This window comes from Bos grunniens, chromosome 2, assembly GCF_055505025.1.
Source record: "Bos grunniens cultivar Pamir isolate PY7600 chromosome 2, Bosgru_T2T1.0, whole genome shotgun sequence".
In the NCBI taxonomy this organism is placed as follows: domain Eukaryota; kingdom Metazoa; phylum Chordata; class Mammalia; order Artiodactyla; family Bovidae; genus Bos; species Bos grunniens.
In genome coordinates, this window is record NC_141166.1 from 65,177,384 (window position 1) to 65,202,905 (window position 25,522).

General features: G+C 35.9%; 1 protein-coding gene across 17 annotated transcripts in view; it reads right to left on the reverse strand.

Annotated features, from left to right (window-relative positions):
- PTPN4 (protein tyrosine phosphatase non-receptor type 4) overlaps nt 1–25,522 on the reverse strand; it is a 190,883-nt gene that overhangs the window by 95,407 nt on the left and 69,954 nt on the right. For 5 of the 17 annotated variants that reach the window (XM_086349434.1, XM_086349416.1, XM_086349472.1 and 2 more), the window contains exons 3-9: nt 21,194–21,301; nt 11,666–11,729; nt 11,489–11,588; nt 7,242–7,286; nt 6,927–6,979; nt 6,449–6,569; nt 3,534–3,621 (exon numbers count right to left, since the gene is read on the reverse strand). In XM_086349434.1, the coding sequence (XP_086205560.1) occupies nt 3,534–3,621; nt 6,449–6,569; nt 6,927–6,979; nt 7,242–7,286; nt 11,489–11,588; nt 11,666–11,729; nt 21,194–21,301 (579 nt within the window). The remainder of the gene's footprint in view (nt 1–3,533; nt 3,622–6,448; nt 6,570–6,926; nt 6,980–7,241; nt 7,287–11,488; nt 11,589–11,665; nt 11,730–21,193; nt 21,302–25,522) is intronic. The other 12 variants (XM_086349463.1, XM_086349429.1, XM_086349484.1 and 9 more) reach the window with 4 other exon arrangements.

Consider the following 25,522-nt stretch of genomic DNA (forward strand, 5'->3'; position numbering starts at 1 on the left):
ACTCCGAGAGTTGGTGATGGACACGGAGGCCTGGTGTGCTGCGATTCATGGGGTTGCAAAGAGTCGGACACGACTGAGCGACTGATCTGAACTGATACACTTGCTGCATGATCTAGAAAGACCTTTCTGGGATTTGCACTCTACATAAATGAGAATTTAAACCCATATAGAAATTATAAATGATTTTTTGCAGTAGGCCTATTAAAAAAAAAGAAACAAAAATTAGGGAAGCAACCCAGGATATCCTTCAATGGGTAAATGGAGAAACAAACCATGGTACATCCACACAACGGAATACACTTCAGCAATAAAAGGCATAAACTATTGAAGCACAGTATGTCAGATCGATCCCAAATGCATTACTCTAATTAAAATAAGTGAAGTGAAGTGCAGTGAAGTGAAAGTCACTTAGTTGTGTCCGACTCTGCAACCCCATGGACCATACATAGTTCATGGAATTCTCCAGGCCAGAATACTGGAGTGGGTAGCCTATCCCTTCTCCAGGGGATCTTCCCAACCCAGGGATCGAACCCAAGTCTCCCAATATTGCAAGTGGATTCTTTACCAACTGAGTGATCAGGGAAGTCCCTAAGTAAAAGAAACCAGTATCAAAAGGTTACATACTATAGTATGATTCCATTTATAAGACATTCTGGAAAAGACAAACTATGGAGTCAGGGAATAGGCCAGTTGTGGCTAGAAACTGCGGGTAAGAATGAGGCTGGACTACTTAGGCGGAGCAGGAGTGCAGTTTTTTAGGGGCAAGGCAGGGGTGGTGGTGATGGAATCGTTCTGTATTCTGCTTGTGGCAGTGGTTACACAAATCTACACATGTTAAAATTCATACAACTGAACACCAAGAAAAACTGTATTTACTGTGTTACTTTAAGAAACAAATATTCCCATGCTCCCTCCCCTCAAATCTTTTTTCCTTCCCTTTAATCGTGAAGTTGTCATTCATTCTTTACTTTTCTACACTTCTCTTATTCATATAATCCTCTAGGCATACCAAATGTCTTCATGTTTTCAACCAAGCCATGTTCCCTCTTGATTTCAGGTTTTCCTTCATCTTGATGGGTCTATGATGGGAACTACTATCTTAGCTAATTAATTCTTACTCATTTTTCTGGCTTCAGTGAATTACTCCTAAGAAGCCTTCCCTATGCTCTGCTCCCAAGCTCAATTAGAAGTTCCTGCCATAGGATCCCACAGTATTCTGTACTTTCCCTTTCATGTTCTCAAATGTTTAATTGTTTGTACAGGTCTAACTTTTTCCCCTCACTGTCTAGTGTGCTTCACGAGGGCATGGATGACTGATATTTTGTTCACTGAGTCATCCTCAGTGCCTACAATGTACAAGGCATGTAACAGATGCACCACAAAGAAGGTTCTAAGATGTTTCATATCTTGCAGATTGCTATATATAACTTGGTTCCACCCTGATCTTTTTTCAGCCTACAGTCTAGAGGCAGAGAGAAAAGATCTTACCTTGCTTTTCAAAATAAAGTATTATTTTATATTCAATTAAATATTGTTATTCAGTTAAAACAAGTATTTTCTTTATGTGTCCTCTTCCCTCTTCCCTTTGTCCCTTTTTGTTCCTGATGCTGAAAATTTCCCTTCATGTTCACTTAACATCTGCACATCTTCTTAAGTTCTCCATATCCATATACAATAGAAACACCTTTTCCTAGCTCATTTTTTTTGGAGTCTGTACAAAATACTTAAAAATTCCTTTAATTTGGTACTCCACATTTATGGTTTTCTGAGTTTTTTTTTACAATGTAATAATTTAAACAACAAAAAAACAAATCAATAAAAAATAAAAGTTAATTATGTATGAGATCCAACCATGTCACTTAATTTAAAAAAGGAGTATCTAACATTCTTTGGTAGGCTCAGTGGTAAAGAATCTGCCTGCCAATGCAGGAGATGTAGGTTCAATCCCCAGGTCAGGAAGATCCCCTGGAGAAGAAACTGGCACTCCAGTATTCTTGCCTGGTAAATCCCATGGACAGAGGAACCTGGTGGGTTACAGTCCATAGGAGTGGCACAGAGTCAGACACGACTTAGAGACTGAAGAATAACAACAAACATTCTTTGTACTTCACTGACAGCAGTCAAAGAAAGCAGACAGCAGTCTAAACTACCTTTAGAAAACTGTTCAGGACTAAAATGACTGACTTTAGTGGTCTTTTTACTGTTAACCACAGACTAGTATACATATTTACAATTCCATTTGTTTTAAGCTGTATTATAATAAAAAAACAAAATCTAGTGACAACTTGTGTCCAAAAGTAATAGCCACAAAGAGAGAGGAAGGGTGAAGGGCCCATTTTAAAGAATATAAAAAGTTCAAGAGGAACTTACTTAAACACTTCAAGGTAAACCTGTCTGAAAACCAGACAGGTTTTCAAGTCACAAATGCTCAGAATTACCAAATACAGTCATGTGACTAAAGCAAGTCATTTGATTTTTTTTAAAGGAATGACTGACACAAGCTTTGCGAAAAGTAAGAACTAATCAATCCTCCTTTCCGAGAAAATGGCCAAAAGAAGCCCTATATAAAACCATTACATGGAGTAGGACTCTGAGTTCTCAAACTACTATCTGTCTGTGGGTATGTGTATGTCTGTATACAAAAATAAATTCAGAACAATTACCTAAGGAAAACTTAACTTCCTTTCAAGCTGGTATCCTTATGAGGCTTAGTAGTTGTCCCAAGAAAACATAAACCTATTTACCAATTCAACTGATGATTACCTATAATCCCACTTTTCATCAGGTATAGAGAACAGCTGTACTTCAGGTACTTCTAAAGGAATATAACCTCTTGATAATTACTTCTAAAGGAATATAACCTCTTGATAAAACAATCATAAAAAGGAATCGAGGTGACGAGGCACACAAACAAAGGACAGCTACATACATGTATGCTTACAGTAGGAGGATAACAGTCTTCTGGAAGCATCAAATTGACACAGTGAACAAGAAGTTAGGGTGTTATACAGGAAAAACCAGTAATTATAAAATTTCGTGTTAACAAAGGGATGGTGTAGGGGGAAAACCAAAATATGCAAATACAATTGATTTTGTGCTTTATAAGTAAAAATTTATAATGATATCACTAGATGATGAAAAGAATGTAGTAACACAGGCCTCAGTGAGGTGGAATCATCTTTTATAATAATGATTTCCATAAAAATGAAAACTACAAATAACTACTTTTATTGTAACAATTTTTAGTTTGCAAAATAAAAATTCTAAAGGCACTGTCTCTTATGGTCAGCAAAAATTATCCTTGTAACACACTACCTTGAAGAAAAATAATATGTAAAATTCATGGTTCTTGTCAGGTAATGAATCTTGAGTGACTGGGTTAGTAAAATTACTTATATTCAAAGGACATTGTCACTGCAATGTTGGTGGCACTCACTATTCCATTTGTTGCCTAATCCTATCAGGGAATTAAAAACTTTTTTTTTACTGAATATTTATGCTTAACTCAACATCAGAATGTTTTCTTCACTTACCCTTGCATAGTGGAATTCAACTCCATAGAGTTCTAAGGTACGTGCTGTGTTCAGGTAACTAAATTCTGCTTCTGCAGGAGATAAGCCTCTGTAAAAACATCACTAGGTTAAAAACTGTAACAATCACAATATGACCAAGTTACATAAAGGTTATTTAGAAAATTTTCAGCATTCTAATTAAATCTTTTACAAAATACAAAATGTACGACTATTCCTCTTAGTTATGTACAGTAACAGCTACCTTTTCTGGAGGGTACATTTTCAGTAATGCTAACTATTTTGTAGAATATGTTCTTATTTTCCAGAAACACAAGAATGGGTCAAGTTTTTAAAGTTCCAAGCTATACTTATGTATGTTACAAAGTCACTCTCAGACCAAAACAAGTATTCTTCAAAATTTGGTCTACACTCCACATGTGCATTTTAATCACACAAGGTACTTCTGACATATGCAGTCTTTGGGGCGAGCTCCAGAGCAGGGTTTCTCAGGGTGTGGTGCCCAGACAGGTGTTGACTCGTAACAAGGACAGAAATTAAGAGCGTCAAAGCCTTTCGTAGCACTTTGGCAGAGTTATTTTACATCTGTTGCATCTAACGACAACAAAAAGCAACTGTAATTTTTAAAGCCTTTGTTTATTTCTCCATTTTGTTTTTCGAGTGATTCATTTTTATTATATTTTTCAGAAGTACTGTTCCATGAGAGACTGTGGGGAAAACTGGCCTTCCGTCACAGATAGTTTCAGAAGTACTGTTCTATACAACCCAGTATTAGAATAAAAGGGGTTCAAATCGTTTATATTTTAAGACATATTCCAGTGATTCTTATGAACATAAGTGTGAGAACTACTACTGTAAATGCAAAGCCTTTAAAAAGGTTCTATTATATATAGTTCTAACAACTTTGGTTATCTGATATCAGGCTCTAGCAGAGCAAAAGCACCAAATTAAAAATGCAAAGATAACCATTCATTAATGATACCAGAAAAGGGAGTAAGCAGCTTGCCAATGTATGAACATAAAAATAGGACTCCTCAAAAAAAAAAAAAAAAAAAAAAGCAGATATACTTCAGTTTTCTATAAAATTCAATTAAGTTAAGTAAATACTCTACTTTTTCTCCAAGCCCCACAGTTAAACTGGTTGATTCCATTTTTTTTTTCTTTAAAAGTTTGCAGAATCATTTCTTAAAGGCAAAATAACCAACACTTTGTAAAATGTACAAACATTCTTCTAACAGAAGAGGCTTTTCATTATTGGTAAATTTTTTAAAAATCTGATTTATCTTCAAACCCTTAGTTCAGATATGCTATGTGTAGAACTTTTATAATAAATGACATTTACTTTTAGAACAAAACAGCCCCCACACCTCATGAAGCCAATCTATTAAAATTTTCAGTCATCAGTCTTATTTTAGATTAGGGGTCAGCAAACCTTTGCTGGAAAGAGCTGGACAGCTAGTACTTCAGGCTTTCAGGCCATTGAGGTCTCTGTTTCAACAACTCAGCTCTGCTGTTAACAATGTAGAACAATGAGGGAATCTGTGTGCCAATGTTCATTTATGGACATGGAAAAGTGAAATTTCTCAAGCTTTCATGTGCCATGAAATGTTATTTTTCTTTTGATTTTCTTCAACCATTTCAAATGTACAGACCATTTTTATTAACCTGTAGGCCATACAAAAGGCGGCAGGGGGTCATAGTTTGCTAACCTGTTTTTGACACATGGGCCATTACTCAATGAAAGTAAGTTTCTTTTTACTAAGAGTTAATATTTCTTCAGTGCTTACTATGTGCCAAGCACTATTCTGGGTATTTTGTATATATAAACTCACTTGATCCGTAAAATAACACCAGAGGTAGATCACTTTATCATCCCCAATTTACATATAAGGAAACAGAGAAATAGAGTGATTGGGCCAAGGTTTTAAGATAGTAAGCTGCCTCATTAGAATTTCAAACCAGATTGAATGAGTCTGATTCAGGCTCTTAGAATCTAGTCTTTCAATCAATACTTAACACTGCAAAATACTCCAGGAGTATTTTGAAAAGTGTGGTAAAGCAAAACTGAACTCTGAACCAATAAACAATACAACTTTCTATTCAAAGCAATGAATCTCTTCTTGAAAACTCATGTCACAGAAAATTAGACTCACAAAATATCAATGCTGAATATTGTTATGAATGAAAAATGTTACTATTTCAAAAGAATGTTTTTTATTCATTTAAAATTCCATGGACAGAGGAGCCTGGTGGGCTATACAGTCCATGGGGTTGCAAAGAGTTGGACTAACATAGAGTCATTACCGAACAGAATGGATTTCTTTCACACAGCTAAAAACTAGAAAAGAATGCTAAGTAGATTGATCTGTATATTATGAGTACATTATTAATATTCTAAAATTCCTTTTTAAAGAACTGGCAACTTTGTAGAATAGCAAATGCTATGTCTATTTACATATAGCTTTATGTTTCTTAACAGACATGAAAATAAGCCTCATATATTCTATGAAATGGGCTTCGCTGATGGCTCAGCAGGTAAATAATCTGCCTGCAATGCAGGAGACACAGGACTGGTGGGTTCAATCCCTGGGTCAGGAAGATCCCCTGGAGAAGGAAATGGCAACCTACCCTAGTATTCCTGCTGGGATAATCCCACAGACAGAGCAGCCTGGCAGGCTATAGTCCACAGGGTTGCAAAAAGTTGGACATGACTGAGCATGCATGCATTCTATGAAATAAGTGATATTTTTTAGTATAAATTACCTACATTTCTTTATAGTAATCATACTATTTTATATAATAGTAACTGTTCTATATAAAGTAAATAAAACCACATTAGAAATAATTTAAAACATTTCTCTAGAAGAGATATCATCAAGAAGTTTACTAAGTAAGCAGAAAAGTAAATAAATTCTTACATATGTTGCTGATGTAATTTTGTAATTTCTTTTTCAAAATCTTGAGGTTGATTAGGAATGAAAGAATAATCTGAGAGGTAGCCTGACAAGTTTTCTGATTGATTGTAGTCTCCAAGTTCAGCTAATAAATGGAAAAAATATTAACACTTTATAAACAAATATTCAAGTTTTACTGCCAAATCAACAATGTCATGAATTCCATTATATTTCTGGAAGTAAAATATCTGTTTCTACTGTTACCATTTAAGCAAGTTATAATGACACATTTAACATTTTTCTAGGTCTGAAACAACTTCAGGAAAAGTCTTTCCAGGAACTAAAGTAATTGCTAATTGGATGTTTTATTATGTTTTCTGTGCAGTCACTTTTTTCTGTATGGTAACATACGTCTGAATAACTCATACATTAAAGGTAATGCTCTATCAACAGAAACCATGCAATCATATGCTATTTGGCCAAAAACTGGGCTGATACTTACACTGAACAGCAAATGAAGCCAAAAGAGCAGCAGTATTATAAGGACAGGGCAATCTAATAAAATAAAACAGAAAATAACCCAAGGTTAAACACAATAATTTTAAAAGCACTATAATTTAAATTATATTATTCACACTTGAAGTTTCCAGGTGATTTACATGTTTAACTATTAAGTAATGAACTTATCTGATGAAAGGAATTCATGCTACATAGAGCCATCTTTCAATAGATAATCTGTTTGCAATGATCACAAACTACTAAATGCAGAATTAAAAGTATTTTTAAAGCCCATTACTAAAAATTTAAAATAGCCCACCTTCCAGTAAGAATGTCTTGTTTGATTTGCAAAAAATACTGGTACCTTGGGGAAAAAAAGAAAATTAGTATTTATTGGAATTACAAAATTTAGAGTTTTAAAAACTGTATATTTACATTAACAAATAAAACTGAAATATTTGCTTTTATAATGAACATATTAGCACATGTAAAGATATTTTAAAATAAACTTTCATAAATTCATGAATCCAAATATTTAGAATTCTTTGATAAATGAAATTTTATACTTCAAATATTTTGTTTCCTAGCTTCTATTATAAAACTCTCATGATTTTAAGAATTACATGACTGAAGAAGATGAGGGAGAAATACTCTGAAGATTGGTGTTTGCCAAAAGTAGAACTGGAAAGCACAGGAAATGTAAGTCAAGAGACACAGAGAACTGACAGTAGCAACATACTAGCGATCAACTGAAGAAAGTCACTCTTTCTGCTGAGCCAGGAGGCCAGCTCAACATAGTGAGCCTATGTTGCTCACTACAGCATCAGGCAACAAGAAGTTGCTAACTGTAGAAAAGCACTTTTCCATCTTCATTTGAGTTAAGACAGTTCTCTTTGATCGGGGGCAGCGGGGGTGGGGGGGGGGGGTGGAGTTCCCTTCCTTACTGTTGCTCTACTATTAAAATTGCCAAGTAGCCAATTTCCTTTAAAACCAACAAAAATTTAAGTATCCTATACTAAGAATACCAAGGTTGCTCACAAGATGGCCTTGCCCTTCTGTCCCTTCTGGTGGGTACAGTCATTCCCTCACTGGGTTTATTGGTGCCTGGGTAAAGGCACCTGTGCTGTATCATGTGGGCAGAAGATAAAATTGTGTGGCTTTTAATGTTTAAACAGAGAATTAAGACTTTCATTTCACCCCACTAAAAAAAGTACACCACAGACTCAAAATTATTTAAAATTTTAGTTGTTTGGCTATTCCAGTTATTAAAGAGTTCCATGACAATCAAATTACCAAAGAATGTAATTAAGATTTTTCAGAGAATCAGATATAAAACAGCTGATACAAATATCCTGGCTTCATATATTAATGAAGTACATAAACTCCTTGTGAGGCTTAATATATAGTATTACAATATTATCCATGTACTCAACCCAAGACAACATATTTCTATCTGGTTTACTTAATTTCATAATTAAAAGTTAAAGATCTCTGGTGGCAAACAGTCTTATAGTTAAGACTGAAATGTGTATATCCTTGATATAATACTGTAAATCCTATACAAATAACATCTATGCTTCCTGAATTTTGATTTACACACTGAACAGTAAGAACTGATGGAGTGGAAACCAGAATTAAAGTCCTAAGTTAAACCAGCCTATGATCTTTGGCAAATTACTTAAAATTTGGTGGAGCCTTAGTTTCTCTATTTGTAAAAAGGAAGTAATATCACTTGCCTAGTATATGTATCCGAGGGGCCCTAAATATGGTGATAAAAGTCCAATTTTTAAAGACAATTAAAGACCTTTAAGATAGATTAATAATGACTGACCTAAACGTAGAGACAATCTGTTTAAGTTGTAAAAATAATATAATAACATATCATGCACTAAACACCTACTATGTACTGAATATACTAAGCACTAAAAAGGTATGAAAGAAATGTCGTTTGTATCGTAATGCTGCTGCTGCTGCTAAGTCGCTTTAGTCGTGTCCAACTCCATGCGACCCCATACACGGCAGCCTACCAGGCTCCCCTGTCCCTGGGATTCTCCAGGCAAGAACACTGGAGTGGGTTGCCATTTCCTTCTCCAATGTGTGAAAGTGAAAAGTGAAAGTGAAGTCACTCCGTCGTGTCCAACTCTTCGCGACCCCACGGACTGTAGCCCACCAGGCTCCTCCATCCATGGGATTTTCCAGGCAAGAGCACTGGAGTGGGTTGCCATTGCCTTCTCCAGTGTACTGTAATGACTCCTAAGAAAATGCCAACTCTAGTTATGCCAGCACCTATTAATACAAATGACATTTAACCTGATGAAAGGTCTGTAATTCTTTTTTCTTTTTTTAACCACTAATACAAAAAAGAATCTCAAGGCAAGGAAGCACAGCAGACTTCCTTTTTGTGGGGTTTAAAGCAGTCCTTAAAACTGAGCAACTGTGGCTAAGGGTGTCCTACCCTACTCATGACCATAACCACTAAAGTTTTAAAGGAGTCTTTTTTTTTTAAACCCTGGCTGCATATTATTAATAGAACCACCTGGAAGCCAGGTCTCATCTGATACCTATTAAATCAGAATATCTAGGGGTCTGGCCATGGTATCAGCATGTTTTAAAGCTCCCCTATGGTGATTCTAACTTGTAAATAGGGTAGAAAATCCTTGATGTACAAATGGTAATAAAATTAAAATTTGCCATTTACTCATTTTACCAAAAAGCACCAGTTACAAGATTCCAGGACATTACATTATAAAGGATTTTTAAAATAATGCATTATTTCTAGGGAAAACATATTTTAGACTGATAAACTTTAGCACAATTCCACTACTACTACCAAACGTGATTTTACTTTATTCTACTTCATGAAGATAGTTTGACTTTAATTATCAGTGAAACATTTATTCCCTGGTTATGTTTCAACACAGGCTATAAAAGAACCAACACATCAAGCTTATTAAGAAATTTAAAGACACTGTTTTGAGTGAAGTAAATTATGAATATAGCTAAAATTGACATTTTAATTGTTTATGCTAACAATGTTTTCATAAACATTAAACACATTAGAAATCCAATTAAAAATTACTGGTCTTTTATTTTTCATATACATTTAAAAACTAGTTACATAAATACATATTATGGAATACTTGGTTATTTGATTTCAAGTTCCATGTACCAGTAAAAAATGCATTTTAAAATGCTTTATAATTCCCAATTTTCAGTAATTCAGAGCAGTTTCCTTGAAGTTCATCCAAAATTTGGGAAAGTTTTATTATACTGAGAACTATTTATTAAGACAAAAGATCCTATTATTTTAATTATTTAACAACAACAAAATCTGACTGATTAAGAGTTACAATATTAAACTAAGGCTTTCATATGATACAACTTTGCCTTTCAAGATAAATTATGTTGGACATTATTAGTGTCAAAGGTTAGGACTACCTAATCCTGGATCTATATTCCTGAGTTGTTATAAAAACGGTAACACCCTGCCCCACAACAAACACATAGCAAAGGACTCTCAACAGTGCTTTGCTTCTCCACTTTACCAAAGTATTCTAAAGGATAATGAAAACATTAACATCTAACAGCCTACCTACAGATAGCTTTAGGGGTGTGTGTGCGTGCTAAATCGCTTCAGTGTTTTCAGACTAATTGCAACATCATGCACTGTAGCCCAGCAGACTCCTCTGTCCATGGGATTCAGATATTTAATTTGTCACCTATCTTTTAGAGTAATTCTGAATATAGTCAATGACCTATATTCTTATATCATGTGGAAGGTATAATATACTAATTTTTAATTCTGTCTTTAAAAACAAAAACTACTAATTCTGTCTTTCAAGCAATATGTAAGGTTATCATTCAAGTTATTTTAATAATGACAGTTACCACACTGCGATTATTCCCCATGATTTCTACCTTAAACAGTTCACCTAACATTTATGTGATGTCAAAATGCTTATCTGGGTCATTCTTGTGTACATTATGTCAAGTAGAAGGGACAACAGGATTAATTGTAAATGAAGATCAAACTTAAAATGGCCAGTGATGTGGGGATTTTCAGCCTGAATGTGCTAGTGAACTCTCTGCCAGCATGCTCTACAAAGACACCTCCTGACCATCACTCCTACACACAATGGTTATGCATTTAATAAAGTCTATGCTCTCTTCAACGGAAGTAAAATACAGAATATGCTTTCACAAGGGGGAGAAAAAAAACTGGATAACTGTCACTATGCAGAATCCCTGGAATACAACTGCAGCATCATCTAATTACTACAATTAGTGACAGCAGTGCTTCTGAACCATTTTTCACAAAGTTAGTATTTACATGGTTCAGGAAGCTGCTTACGGCTGGATGAGCTGGCCCTAGGGTTACAACCTCCTAAATCTCTCCCAGCCATCTAAAAGTGGAGGAGGAAATTTATCTTAAAACATCCACAACCTATTCTGTGTGCTGGCAGGGAAGCTCAGAACTATGTCATGGTCATGTATTTTTGCCTAATTTCAAAATTTTGTAAGAGTTTTGACAATATTTTCAAGTAAAAATATGCTCCATAAACCCACCTTGTATATTCTTCTTGTAACTTGTTGGGGTCACTTACAAAAAATTTGACTCTAAAGTTCAAACTGTAAGGAGATCCTCCTAGAATTAATAAAAGCAGTTCTAATTAATCAGATTATATTAATCCTTTATCTTTATAAAGTATATTTGTATAACATCAAGTAAATATGTTTGCTCACTCTTTAGCTGCTTCCTTATTGGTTTGTTTGGATCCAGCCACCTCTGAAAGATAAATAAGTAAGACTGATTTGTTTTTTCCTTGAGGAACTAATACATCAATTCTTGCAAATCTATTCCATTTGAAGATTAATGCTAAAAATTGCATTTTTTGAAAAGGCCTACTAGGTGAGGGGGGAAAAAATCACTAAATTACACACTCATATCAAATGTAACAAAATTCTACAAGAAAGTACTGAATATATTTGTGATTTAAGATTTTGATTTAAATTTCTCATTAAGTTATAGTGTGTAATAACCTCTATTCCAAAAATAAAAATGCTTCATCACTACAATATGAATTGATTCTGTTAAGTATTAACAGCCTATCAATTTTTAAAAATTCTCTTTATCTCTCATAAAAATACTCTTGGCTTTATGCTCTCATTCAGACAAAATTTACAAATCATGAAAATCTACTCTTATGAAAAAAAGTTAACTCCTTCTCTATTCCTCAAAAAAGAAAACAAAACACTCCCCCTAAAAACATCCCACACTAATTTTTTTAAGAGACAATGTTTAGAGAAAGACTGCTTTTTTGTATATGAAAATTTCAAATAGTCTAAACACTTCTGAATACCACTTAAGCTCTATTTCAGGAAAACTATAAATTCAGAAAACATTTCAACAGCCAATGTTTCAGTTAAAAAAATTAAACACAAAACGAGGTCATAGATACAGCAGTATTTTCAAAGCACTAGAAAAATATAAGCTTATATATTGTTACTTATAAAGTATCCTGCTACCACCCACAGTTGACCCAATAAAGTGCACACAACAAGTGGCTGAGAGTAATCCACAAGTCTTTTCTTTCCACTGTCCAAAACATCCAACACATCAAATCCAAGTAATTCTACCTCCAAATCATCCCTAGAACTTAACAATTCTTCTCCACCTACTCTGCTACCATCCTTTAGCCTCTTAATAATCGTAGTCTGTCTCTTCTCTTCCTCTCATCCTTCATCCTCCAGAAGCTAGTCCTACTTTTTTTTCTTTTTGGGTCTTAGTTGTGGCCCTTGGGATCTCTGACCTTCGTTGTGGCATGCAAACTCTTAGTTGCAGCACATGGGATCTAATTTACCAAGGATTGAACCCAGGCCTCCTGGATCAACTCTGGTTGACGGTTCAGCTTTTGAATGCACAGGAAGATCCCAAACCCCAGATCACCAGAGAAGTCCCTAGCATAGTCTTTTAAAAGTGTCACTCCTTTGCTTGGTATCTGTTGATAATTTCTTAATGTAAGATCCAAAGGCCTTACTATGGCTTACATGGTCTCTCCTTACCTCTTCTTTTTTTATTTCTTTAATGTTTTATTTGCCTCAGTTAATTTAAAAAATGTATATTTCAAAGAGGCAATTCTAGACTCCTGCTAAGTTTTAGAAGCCTTACAATACCCATCAAAATAGGTGTCCAGTTCAGATTTGACAATTCCAGATCTGTGGCTGTCAAATTTTTTTTTACATATCCACATATCTACTCTCTTTTAGATACTTTTCCCAAATAAGCCAATACAGAGTATTGAGTAGAGTTCCCCTGCTATACAGGAGGTCCTCATTGGTTAATTATTTTATATACTGTAGTGTGTATATGTCAGTCCCAATCTCCCAATTTATCCCCCTTCCTTCCCTGCCCTGTAACTCTTGTTTGTTTTCTACATCTGTGATTCTATTTCTGTTTTGTAGATGAGTTCCTTTGTATCCTTTTTTTAGATTTCATATTTAAATGATATATTTGTCTCCTTAACTTCTTCCACTGAAGTTTTCCTAGCTTCAGTCATAATGGCCTCCTTTTTGTTTCTCCAAGATGCCTCAATTCCAAGCATCCTGATGCAAAGAATGTCCTTTCCCAGCTTTTACCATGGTTGATGTCTTTTGTTATCTGTCTCAACTTAAATTTCACTTCATTAGAAAGGCCTTCATTGACTGCCCTATCAAAAATATATCACAAAGCTCCTATCTACTTAGTTATTTTCCTTCTGGTAAGGAACATTAAATTCCTTTGTAACATTTTAATTGCAATGTGTTTGTTTTACTTTTTATTGCCTATCTCCTTTTGTAGATTATGAACTCGTTAAGGTAAGGAATAATATCTGATTTATTCAAAGCTGAAAGGGTGAGTACCCGGCACAAAATATAGCATATAACATCTACTAAAATTATCTGGTGAAGGGCTAACTAACCCTGTTGAATGACTCAGCAGTTTTTATTTCTGTGCCAATAATCAGATGGTTTTATCCCTACTTAACACATCTGTTCCCCCTAGGTATCCACCCATTTATCCACATTCTAACCCATGTATTTATTAATCTAGTGATTTTTTTCCTGCACATTTTCTAGAAAAAAAGCATAAATTATATTTATTTTACTGTCTGTCTAAAATCAAAATTTGGGACCATTTAATTCCCCATAGCCTGCCTTCCTCACTTAGTTCCCCTTCAAAACATTCTGATATCATAGATCCACATGTTTAAATATACAAGATATGTGAGGCTGGCACAGCTTAGAGAAGTACACTAACAAGCACTGGGAAATATCACAGATTTCCTCAGTGATGGCAATTAGACAGAAGGTATACTCTTGACTTAAACCATGAAGATGGAGCAAGATGAACTTGAGGGTGATGGGGTCAACTTCACTCACTCCACCCCAAAAATTCAGTTCAGATTCTAACTAGCAATTGTTAGTGAAATCTTCATAACATTCTTTCTCATCCTGAACAGGCTATTTCTTCATTTACTCATGTCGTCTAGTATCTCTTCCTGTTAAGTTTTATGGTTTTCTTCCTATAAGTTCTGATACCTGTAATATCAAAAGTTTATTCATAGATATTTAATGGATTTGGGTTTTCAAAAGAAAATCTATTTAATTTGCTATTTTGTTGGATTATGTTCCCTAATCAGTACATAGAAAGTGATCGACACTTGTTTGTTCAGTTTTAAGTCCTACTAGTTGTAAAACGTTTTCCAAAAGATTCATTTGGACTCTCAAGGCAGATTAATCATATCGCTAAGAAGATAGTTCTCTGCACCTTCATGCCAAACATACAAATATATTTATTCTACAAAGAACAGTACACGCTGCCTGAGGGGTTAAGAGCCTAGATGTTTCAAACAGTTTCTCAGTGAACTGTTTGACAAACTGTACTGCATCACCCTGAAAACTCTCCCACTTCCCCCATATTTCTCTTCTACATTCTCTTTTTGATTCCCTCTATTTGATTCTTCCACTAATCCTTGTAAGCACAGAATCTAAGAAGTCCTTAAAATTTCTTGTCTGCTCATGGCACTCATTTTTATTCTGTGTGTATGTACAATATTTGACATTAGAAAGCAACCAAAATCAGGCAGAAGAAACAGTACCCAAGTTTAATCTTGAAAAACAGAAAAACTGCAATGGGTGAGATTTATACATTTGCAGTTTTTTCCCTGAGGGCAACCTCAAATCCAGCACAAGGTAGGGGACAGTCTCACTAACTTGAGGTGTCAATGGACAGAGTTCAGGCGGAGGAAATCCTTGAGGAGGAAATCCTGATAGACAGGAAACAGTAGAAGCATTTAACTCAAGTCTAGATATAAAAGCCATCACAACTCTGGTTGACGGTTCAGCTTGTGCATGCACAGGAAGATCCCAAAACCCCAGGAAAAAGAAGCAGTTGGAAATATAAGGAAATGATATTCATTTCCGATAACTGAGATAACCGTTCACCCAAAGGGAAGCAGAATACGGATGTGGGTCCAGCCAGACGGCACTCATTCTCCATCCACAGTCCAAGTCATGCAGGGCCTCACTACCGACCTCTTTCTACAACGCTGAGAAGTTCCCTGTATCCTTTCGCAATCAGCCCCTCAACCCCCCAGGCAATCACTGATCTGCTTTCAGTCACTATGGACAAGTTTTGCTTGCTCTACAATTTACTATGAATAGAATAATCGAGTATATACCATATAATATTCCACTATGTAAAAACATAACAATTATTTTTCATCCATTCACTTACTGATAGATGCTGAAATTAATTCAGGAATGAGCTATTATGAATAAAGCTACTATGATCATTTGTATACAAAGTTTCACAGAATGTGTTTTCATTTTCTCCTGGATAAATACCCCAAAGGTAGGACTGCTTGGAGATATGTATTAAACCTATGTTCAAGTTTATAAGAAACTGCCAAACTATACTTTCCAAAGTGGTTGTATCCTTTTAAAGTCCCAGTGGCTCCACATCCTAGCCAAAACCTGGTACTGTGAGACTCTCATCTTTTAACTATTCCAATGGATGTGCAGTGACATATCATTGTGCTTTTACTCTACAGTTACCTGATGCACCTGTGCTTAGTATACGTCCTTTATCACAGCGGTAATGTTCCTTTCCAAGTTTGCTGATAGTTTTCATTATGAACGGATGTTGGATTTTATCCTATGTAAATTATGCCTTTGGGCTTCCCTTGTAGCTCAGGTGATAAAGAATCTGCCTGCAATGCAGGAGACCTGGGTTCAATCCCTGGGTTGGGAATATCCCCTGGAGAAGGAAATGGCAACCCACTCCAGTACTCTTGCTGGAGAATCCCTTGGCCAGAGGAGCCTGGCAGGCTGCACAGTCCATGGAGTTGCAACAGTCAGACACAACTTAGCAACTAAACTACCCAATTATGCCTTAATTATACTGTTTTTTAAAAAAAACAAACCCAGCAGGTAAAAGCATCCTTAATGGTGAGACACTGAGTACTTTCCTCTGACAGAGAACAGGCGAGGCAGTTTGTTCCCTTCACCTCTATTCATCAGTATCCTCATAGTCTCAGCTTTCATGAAACAAAGAATGAAAAAATAATGGGCAAAAAAATAAATAAATAAAGACTGGGAAGGAAGAAGTAAAACTGTTGCTATTCACATATGACATGATTTACACAGAAAATTCTAAGGAATCAATGAAGAAAAAGATACCAGAAGTAATAAGTGAATTTAGGAAGGCCTTATGATACCAGGTTGATACACAATCGTGTATCCTGGTTTCTTTCTTGAATACAGAGTTGGTTAAAAATTTTTAAATAAACGTAATTGACCATATGTTTACATGACAATCTCTGTAGAAAATTCTAGGGAATTTACGAACAGTGACTAGAATCAGTAAGTGAGTTTAGGAAGGTTGCACAATAAAAAATAAACCATTTCAATAAATAGTTGGTAACTGAAAAAGAAAAATCAATCCTCTCTCTTCACTGTGGAACTCTGTATATGTTACTGATTCTCTGTGAAATACTTCTCTGCACCCCAGATCCCTCTGCCATTCCCTCCGCAAATGAAACCAGGAGAGAACAAAAAAAAAAGATCTACCATTTGGCAGACTACTGAAGAGGCTTATACAAAAGGTAGTAAGAGTTGAATTGAGGTACACAGTAGAAACAGATGGAACGTGAGAGAAATACTATAAGAACATGACAGAAAATAAAAGCATTTCAGCAATCATGTCGTACTAAAATGTGGTGTGTCAAAATAAATCATCCTCAATGTAACTGCTATATTTCCTCAAACTGGATAAAATAATTCAAGAATACTGAGTTATGGTAAAATTAACTCAAATAGTACACTAAATTATTTTCTATGAATCATTTCTTACTTAATTAACAGCCCACTGGGTTAGAGCAGTGGTTTTCAAAATGTGGTTCCTTGAACTGGCAGCACTAGCATTATGGCGGAATTTGTTTGAAGTGTGAATTACTGAGCTCCACCCCACACTTTTTGAATCAGAAATTCTAAGCATAGGGTCCAGAAATCCTGAACTGTGAAAAGCCTTCAGGTGTTTCTGATATAGGTTCAAATTTCAAAGTCACAAGGTTAGGGGATATGGAAATAGTAATAAACCAGTAAAATATCATAACCATAACAAAACTATCATCAGAAGGATGAAACTGAAGAAAGAATAAGTGTAAGAATAATCAATTTAGTCCACTCTTTGTCTCACTGAAAGGCACTATAATTCACTCTGGGGGGAAACAAAAAAGTAAATACATTACCCTTGATGCACACAAGTAATATAAGGATCAAGGCTCTATTGAAATCATGCTGCTAAAGGCCACCAAGGTACATCACCATTAAGTGTGTATGAAATTAAAGAAATCATGGATAATGAATTATAGCCATTTACTCATTATTTTGCCCTCTCATTCAATACATATTTACTGAACAAAATTATTATATAAGACATTATGCTGACAGCTAAAGCTCTGATAAATAAGTTTTAAATCAAAGCAGAAGAAATTTCAAAATTCAAAGCCTTTAAGTAATTTTGTTTGCTGCACTGGAACTCGTTGCCAGGGGAGATTCTAAAGCAAAGGATAGTCAATTATGATTCTGTATTTCCACATATAACTCTAAAATCAAATGCTAAGTGCTTTTTTAGTTTATCAGTTAAACTGATATCAGTAGCTATGTGCCTAGACAATATTAATTCTGATCCCGTAAAGTGAGTATATAGTGTGTATATATGTGTGTGTGTGTATATATATATATATATATATATATACACACGCAACATACATTTATACACGTACATGTATAAATAACATATATAAGCTTTAAGATGAAAAAAGCTGTTAACTAATAAGAATTGACAACAATTCATTTTTTAGGAATATTACCAAATTCCTTTTGATCACTGCTGGTAATTTTATGGCATGATCACCCCCTCTCCTCAGTATGTTCATTTTTATAAGTCCTGTGTATCTATATCATTGTCTCTTGGGAAGCAATACTTTTCAGTAGAGAAACAAAGGCTTTGGAGTCAGATAAATATGACTTCAAATCCTTTCTCAGCTACTTAATTATCTCTGTAAATAAACAAGTTTTGTAAGCCTCAGTTTTTCATCTTCGGGAAAATTTTAATAACAGTTTCATAAGATTATTGTGAGAATTTGGTTTACTAACAAGTCCACAATAGATGTTTCATAAATGTTACGCCCTTACTCCTTCTCTTTTTAAAAATGGCATTTTTCTCCTTCAGTCCGTTAATTATCCTTAAAGGCTTGATACACTTCATACTGACAATCAGAAATGGGACAATAATGAGATTTGTACTCTAAAGGCTCCTCCTCAGGCATGTTTTCCCATTACACGGATTCCTCTGAATATTTAAATACTGAAGTTGTAGTGCTGTGAAAAGACCTGCAGGGGGAGTTAGGAGATTCAAGTCTAATTTCATGTAGCTTGGGCTTTAGGGCTTCCCTGATGGCTCAGACAATAAAGAATTTGCCTGAAATCTGAGAGACACAGGTTCAATCCCTGCGTGGGGAAGATCTGCTGGAAAAGGAAATTGCAACCCACTCCAGTAATCTGACTGGAAAATCCCATGCAGAGAGGAGCCTGGTGGGCTACAGTCTGTGGGCTCGCAAAAAAGTCAGACACAACTGAGCGACTAATGTTCTTTTTCAGCTTGGGCTTTATCTCTTTTATGTCCTTGGATTGGGGTATTTCTCATGAAAATTAAAGGTGGTAGACAAAATAATTTGTTCTCTTCTTTGAAACTGTATGATTCTAAGCTGGTAGGGTGCGGGGTGGGGGTGGGGGGGTCCACAGGGAGTGGTAGAATTCTTTTGGATCATCAGCAACTGGCCCCTGGGAATGTATCTTATTTCAGAAGGAATGCTCAAGATAGAAAAGTAAAACAAATTAAGAAAAAGTGTGTGTGTTAATGCTCAGTCGTGTCTGACTCTTTGCGACCCCATGGACTGTAGCCCACCAGGCTCCTCTGTCCATGGAATTCTCCAGGCAAGAATACTGGAGTGGGTTACCATTCCCTTCTCCAGGGGATCTTCCAAATCCAGGGATCAAAACCAAGTCTCCTGTATTGCAGGCAGATTCTTTACAACTAAGCCACCAAAAAGTAGGAGACAGCAAAAAGACCAACCTAGCTCAAAATATTTCTGCTTCCTCACATTCATCCTGCTGTAATTGTTTTACAGTACAAATGTCTTCTTGTGTATAAATTTATGTGACAGAATTTTAACTTCCTGTAATACATGTGGTCTCACATACAAGTCCTTCTGGAACACTTTCTTAGTGACCATGCTGGTTAAGTATTGATAGTTTATCTCTTTCTCCTCTGTTTACTAATCACTTCTTCAATCTATCTGAAGACAGGCTTATATTTAGAAAGTCTGACCTATGAGTGTCAGTAAGATCAAGTAAGAATTATCTATTTTTTTAAATCTCAATATTGCACATTGTAGTAGATACCTTTCAGGTGTTTGCCTGGTTAACAATTTATCTTTCAGTGAAAGGTAGCATTACTGTCATTTCTCCTCACTTCTATTCTCACATGCATTTATTTATCAAGAAATAACATTGTTTCTTCCAGGCCCTTGGAGCAGCCCAAGTCATCTGTTGAAGTCAAGAAAGTATGAGAAAAGTTTGTTTTTCTCATACTTTTCTCATTTCAGTTCAGTACAAAACGATTTATTTCCACTGAGACTAACTGGATCTTGCTTTATTTCATCCACATTTTCTTCAAGTTTTTCACACAAAATCAGTAAGCAAAGCCAAGAAAAAGTAATATTTAACATTTCATATTTACTTCCCACTAACCATTCATTCAGACATCCAGGACCTAACCATGAGAGCAAATGAGAACAAGAGATAGAAAGAAACTCTACTTTTCTCACAAGAGTTATTCATATTTTCCATAGTCCTTCTATTAATAAGGCCTCACAAACTGATTTCTAAAGTTCAGCCACCCCTGTATACAAAACATTTCCTTCTAGTCATTCTCCTTTACTAATGAAAAAGATATCATATTCTTTTGTGAAAAACCCCCACTGTATAACCATATAAATTTACAAAGAATTCACTATTTCTGTTATTCATCACATGGTATCTTCTATTTCTATCATGTGATCTTTCTAATAAAAACAATCCTTACTGCACTTACTAAGTAATTAGTTAATAATCTAAGGAACTTAATGCCCAAGAATTGTAGACCTCTGAAATTTAACCTCTGTCATTTGGAAGCATCTCCTGTAAATCTCTGTACTTGGAAAATTTACAATTAACATATTAAGAATTTTGGTGAGAAATAGCTTGCCATGAATGCCACAAAAAACGGATTTCCTCTTAATACAGCCTGATTTATGAAAGACTCAAGATACATCAATATTTTAAAAGTATTTACTTCAAAATTTTAATGTTAACATTATAACTTTTATGCCCAATATTTCTCTCAAAAAAGTATGAATTAGGTTTGCCATTCAGTTGTCTAAGACATATAGAGAGAGAAACAGGCATTTGATTAGAAGAATGACTTATGATCATGAAAGCCAAGGAAATAACCTAACAGATTAAAACATAAGAAACTGAAGTTTGAGGCTAACAAATTACCTCTAATCATTCAAATTAAAATTTTTTAAAAAACTCACAAAATCAGTGAACAATGTAAATCAGAAAGGACCTAGTATAAAGACAGAAAAACTGCAATGACAATGAAAGACAACAGCTTAAACTTACTGGGTTATCTGTGGAATCATCAGTCAACTGCAAACCAAAATAGTCACGCTCAGTCAAATCAAGATGCTTGAAGACTATATCCAACAGAACTTGCCCCTGATCATGTTTCTGGAAGAAAAACAAAAAGGAAATCAAACTCACAGGCTATATACTTACAGATTGTTAAAACTCTTGGACTCTTCTCTCATAGTAAGTTTGCAACTATTTTCATGTCAATGACTTGGTTGAGCATAAGAACTCCACACATCATACAGTAATTTAAAAAGTCTGACTCGGGGCAAATTGGTTCAAAGAGTATATAATTAAAATGAAGATAGAAGATATTAGGAGAACTTTGCAAATGTCTTCTGCTTTCAGGTTATTCAGTTCAGTTGCTCAGTTGTGTCCGACTCTTTGCAACCCCATGGACTGCAGCATGCCAGGCTTCCCTGTCCATCACCAACTACTGTAGCATACTCAAACTCACGTCAATCGTGTCAGTGATGCCATCCAACGATCTCATCCTCTGTCGTCCCCTTCTCCTCCTGCCTTCAATCTTTCCCAGGATCAAGTTCTTTTCAAATGAGTCAGCTATTCACATCAGGTGGCCAAACTATTAGAGTTTCAGCTTCAACATCACTCCTTCCAATAAACACCCAGGACTGATTTCCTTTAAGATTGACTGGTTGGATCTCCTTGCAGTCCAAGGGACTCTCAAGAGTCTTCTCCAAAACCACAGTTCAAAGCACAATTCTTCAATGCTCAGCTTTCTTTATAGGCCAGCTCTCATATCCATACATGACTACTGGAAAAACTATAACTTTGACTAGACGGACCTTTGTTGGCAAAGTAATGTCTCTGCTTTTTAATATGCTATCTAGGTTGGTCACGGCTTTTCTTTCAAGGAGCAAGCGTCTTTTAATTTCATGTCTGCAGTTACCATCTGCAGTGATTTCAGAGCCGAAGAAAATAAAGTCTCTCATGGTTTCCATCATTTCCCCATCTATTTGCCATGAAGTGATGGGATTGGATGCCATGATCTTAGTTTTCTGAATGTTGAGTTTTAAGCCAACTTTTTCACTCTCCTCTTTCACCTTCATCAAGAGGCTCTTTAGTTCTTCGCTTCCTGCCGTAAGAGTGGTATCATCTGCATATCTGAGGTTATTGACATTTCTCCCAGCAATCTTGATTCCAGCTTGTGCTTCATCCAGCCCAGCATTTTGCATGATGTACTCTGCATGGAAGTTAAATAAGCGGGGTGACAATATGCAGCCTTGACGTACTCCTTTCCCGATATGGAACCAATCTGTCGTTCCATGTCCGGTTCTAACTGCTGCTTCTTGACCTGTTGCTACATTAACTCCTGTATTTAATCCATGTCTTATTGTCCTAGTCTTACCTTTAAATTATGACAGGAAAGTAACATATTTGACTAAATACAATTTAAAATTTGCATGTGTAGAATAAATAATGTCACAAAAAGGGAAATAAAAACAGAGAAACTGATTTGTAGCAAACTGATACTATTCTAATTATACAAGTACACAGGAAACTTTAGAAAAATATCTCATTTTAACCTCACACCAATTTTATCATGTAGGCATTACTACTGTTGTAGTAATGTAATAGTTAATTCCAACTTTCCAAAGTCCCATAGCTACTAAGCTGTGGAACAAACAGAATGATAACTCTCTAAAGAAAAGTGTAACTAATCAATAAAACATGGAGAAACTACTAACACGTTCAGCAATAAAAGAATCAAAGTGGAAAAGCATAATGACACATTATGAGCAAAGCGAAAAGTGAAAGTCACTCAGTCGTGTCCGACTCTTTGTAACCCATGGACTATACAGTCCATGGAATTCTCCAGGCCAGAATATTGGAGTGGGTAGCCCTTTCCATTCTCCAGGGGATTTTCCCAAACCAGGGATCAAGCCCAGGTTTCCCACAATCAACCAAAAAGTAAAATACAAGGAGCAAGGTAAAAGTCACTTGATGCTGTTAACCTTGTAGACAGGTATATCTGTCCGGAAAGCACTTTGGAAACATTAGCAAAAGCAACAGCAGACGAGAAGGGTCATCAAGCACCAAGTTTCTCTTCATCTCTCTAATCTGCATTCCTGATGTTGCATTTATAGGCTGTAAGTAAGATGGTCAGAGCAATTTTAAAATTAAAACCCACAGGTAACAATGTTCAAAAGGAGAATCTTCCTTGTAAAGAGCTTCCCTTCCTGTTTCAGGGCCTCATATAGTTTCATCAATGGTAGGAAGCATGTGCTTCAAACAGTGCTTCACAATGAAGGACCCAACTGAATAACCTGTATACATTTTCTACATTAATGCAACTCAGCTCCTTGACCCCTCTACCATTCTCATAAAACTGGCCCAGGATGGCGAGGGGAGCAGACAGTTCAGTTCAGTCATTCAGTCATGTTCAACGCTTTGTGACGCCAAGGACTACAGCATGCCAGTTCATCACCAACTCCTGGAGCTTGCTCAAACTCATGTCCATCAAGTCGGTGATGCCATCCAACCATCTCATCCTCTGTCATCCCCTTCTCCTCCTGCCTTCAATCTTTCCCAAGATCAGGGGCTTTTCAAATAAGTCAGTTCTTCCTATCAGGTCCCCAAAGTATTAGAGCTTCAGCATTAGTCCTTCCAATGAATATTCAGGACTGATTTCCTTTAAGATGGACTGGTTGGATCTCTTTGCAATCCAAGGGATACTCAAGAGTCTTCTCCAACTTCACAGTTCAAAAGCATCAATTCTTCAGCGCTCAGCTTTCTTTATGGTCCAACTCTCACATCCATACATGACTTCCAGAAAAGCCATACCTTTTTAGATGAACCTTTGTCACCAGAATAATGTCTCTGTTTTTTAATATGATGTCTAAGTTGGTCATAGTTTTTCTTCCAAGGAGCAAGAGTCTTTTAATTTCATGTCTGCAGCCACCATCTGCAGTGATTTTAGAGCCCAAGAAAATAAAGTCTCTCACAGTTTCCATTGTTTCCCCATCTATTTGTCATGAAATGATGGGACCAGATGCCATGATCTTTGTTTTTTGAATGTTGAGTTTTAAGCCAGCATTTTCACTCTCCTCTTTCACTTGAATCAAGAGGCTCTTTAGTTCCTCTTTGCTGTCTGCCATAAGGGTGGTATCATCTGCATATTTGAGGTTACTGATATTTCTCCCTGCAATCTTGATTCCAGTTTGTGCTTCATCCAGTCCAGCATTTCACAAGATGTACTCTGCATGTAAGTTAAATAAGCAGGATGACAATATACAGCCTTGACTTACTCCTTTCCCAATTTGGAAGCAGTTCATTGTTCCATGTCCGGTTCTGTTACTTCTTGACCTGCATACAGATTTCTCAGAAGGCAGGTAACGTGGTCAGGTATTCCCATCTCTTGAAGAATTTTCCAGTTTGTTGTGATCCACACACTCAAAGGTTTTAGTGTAGTCAATGAAGGAGATGTTTTTCTGGCATTCTCCTGATTTTTCAATGATCCAACGGATGCTGACAACCTGATCTCTGGTTCCTCTGCCTTTTCTAAATCCAGCTTGAAAATGCAGAAGTTCCCAGTTCACATACTATTAAAGCCTGGCTTGGAGAATTTTGAGCATTACTTTGCTAGCATGTGAGATGAGTGCATTTGTGCAGTAGTTTGAACATTCTTTGGCTTTGCCTTTCTTTGGGATTGGAATGAAAACTGACCTTTTCCAGTTCTATAGTCACTGCTAGGTTTTCCAAATTTGCTCGCAAATTGAGTGCAACACTTACACAAAATCATCTTTTAGGATTTGAAATAGCTCAACTGGAATTCCATCACCTCCACTAGCTTTGTTCATAGTGATGCTTTCAAAGGCCCACTTGACTTCACATTCCAGGATGTCTGGCTCTAGGTGAGTGATCGCACCATCGTGATTATCTGGGTCATGAAGATCTTTTTTGTATAATTCTTCTGTGTATTCTTGCCATCTCTTAATATCTTCTACTTCTGTTAGGTCCATACCGTTTCTGTCCTTTATTGTGCTCATCTTTGCATGAAATGTTTCCTTGGTATCTCTAATTTTCTTGAACAGATCTCTAGTGTTTCCCATTCTATTTTCCTTTACTTTTCTGCATTGATCAATTAGGAAGGCTTTCTAATTTCTCCTTGCTATTCTTCAAAACTCTGCATTTAGATAGATATATCTTTCCTATTCTCCTTTGCCTTTCAGTTCTCTTCTTTTCTCAGCTATTTGTAAGGCCTCCTCAGACAACCATTTGGCTTTTTTGCATTTCTTCTTCTTGGGGATGGTTTTGATCATGCCTCCTGTACAATGTCATGAACCTCCGTCCATAGTT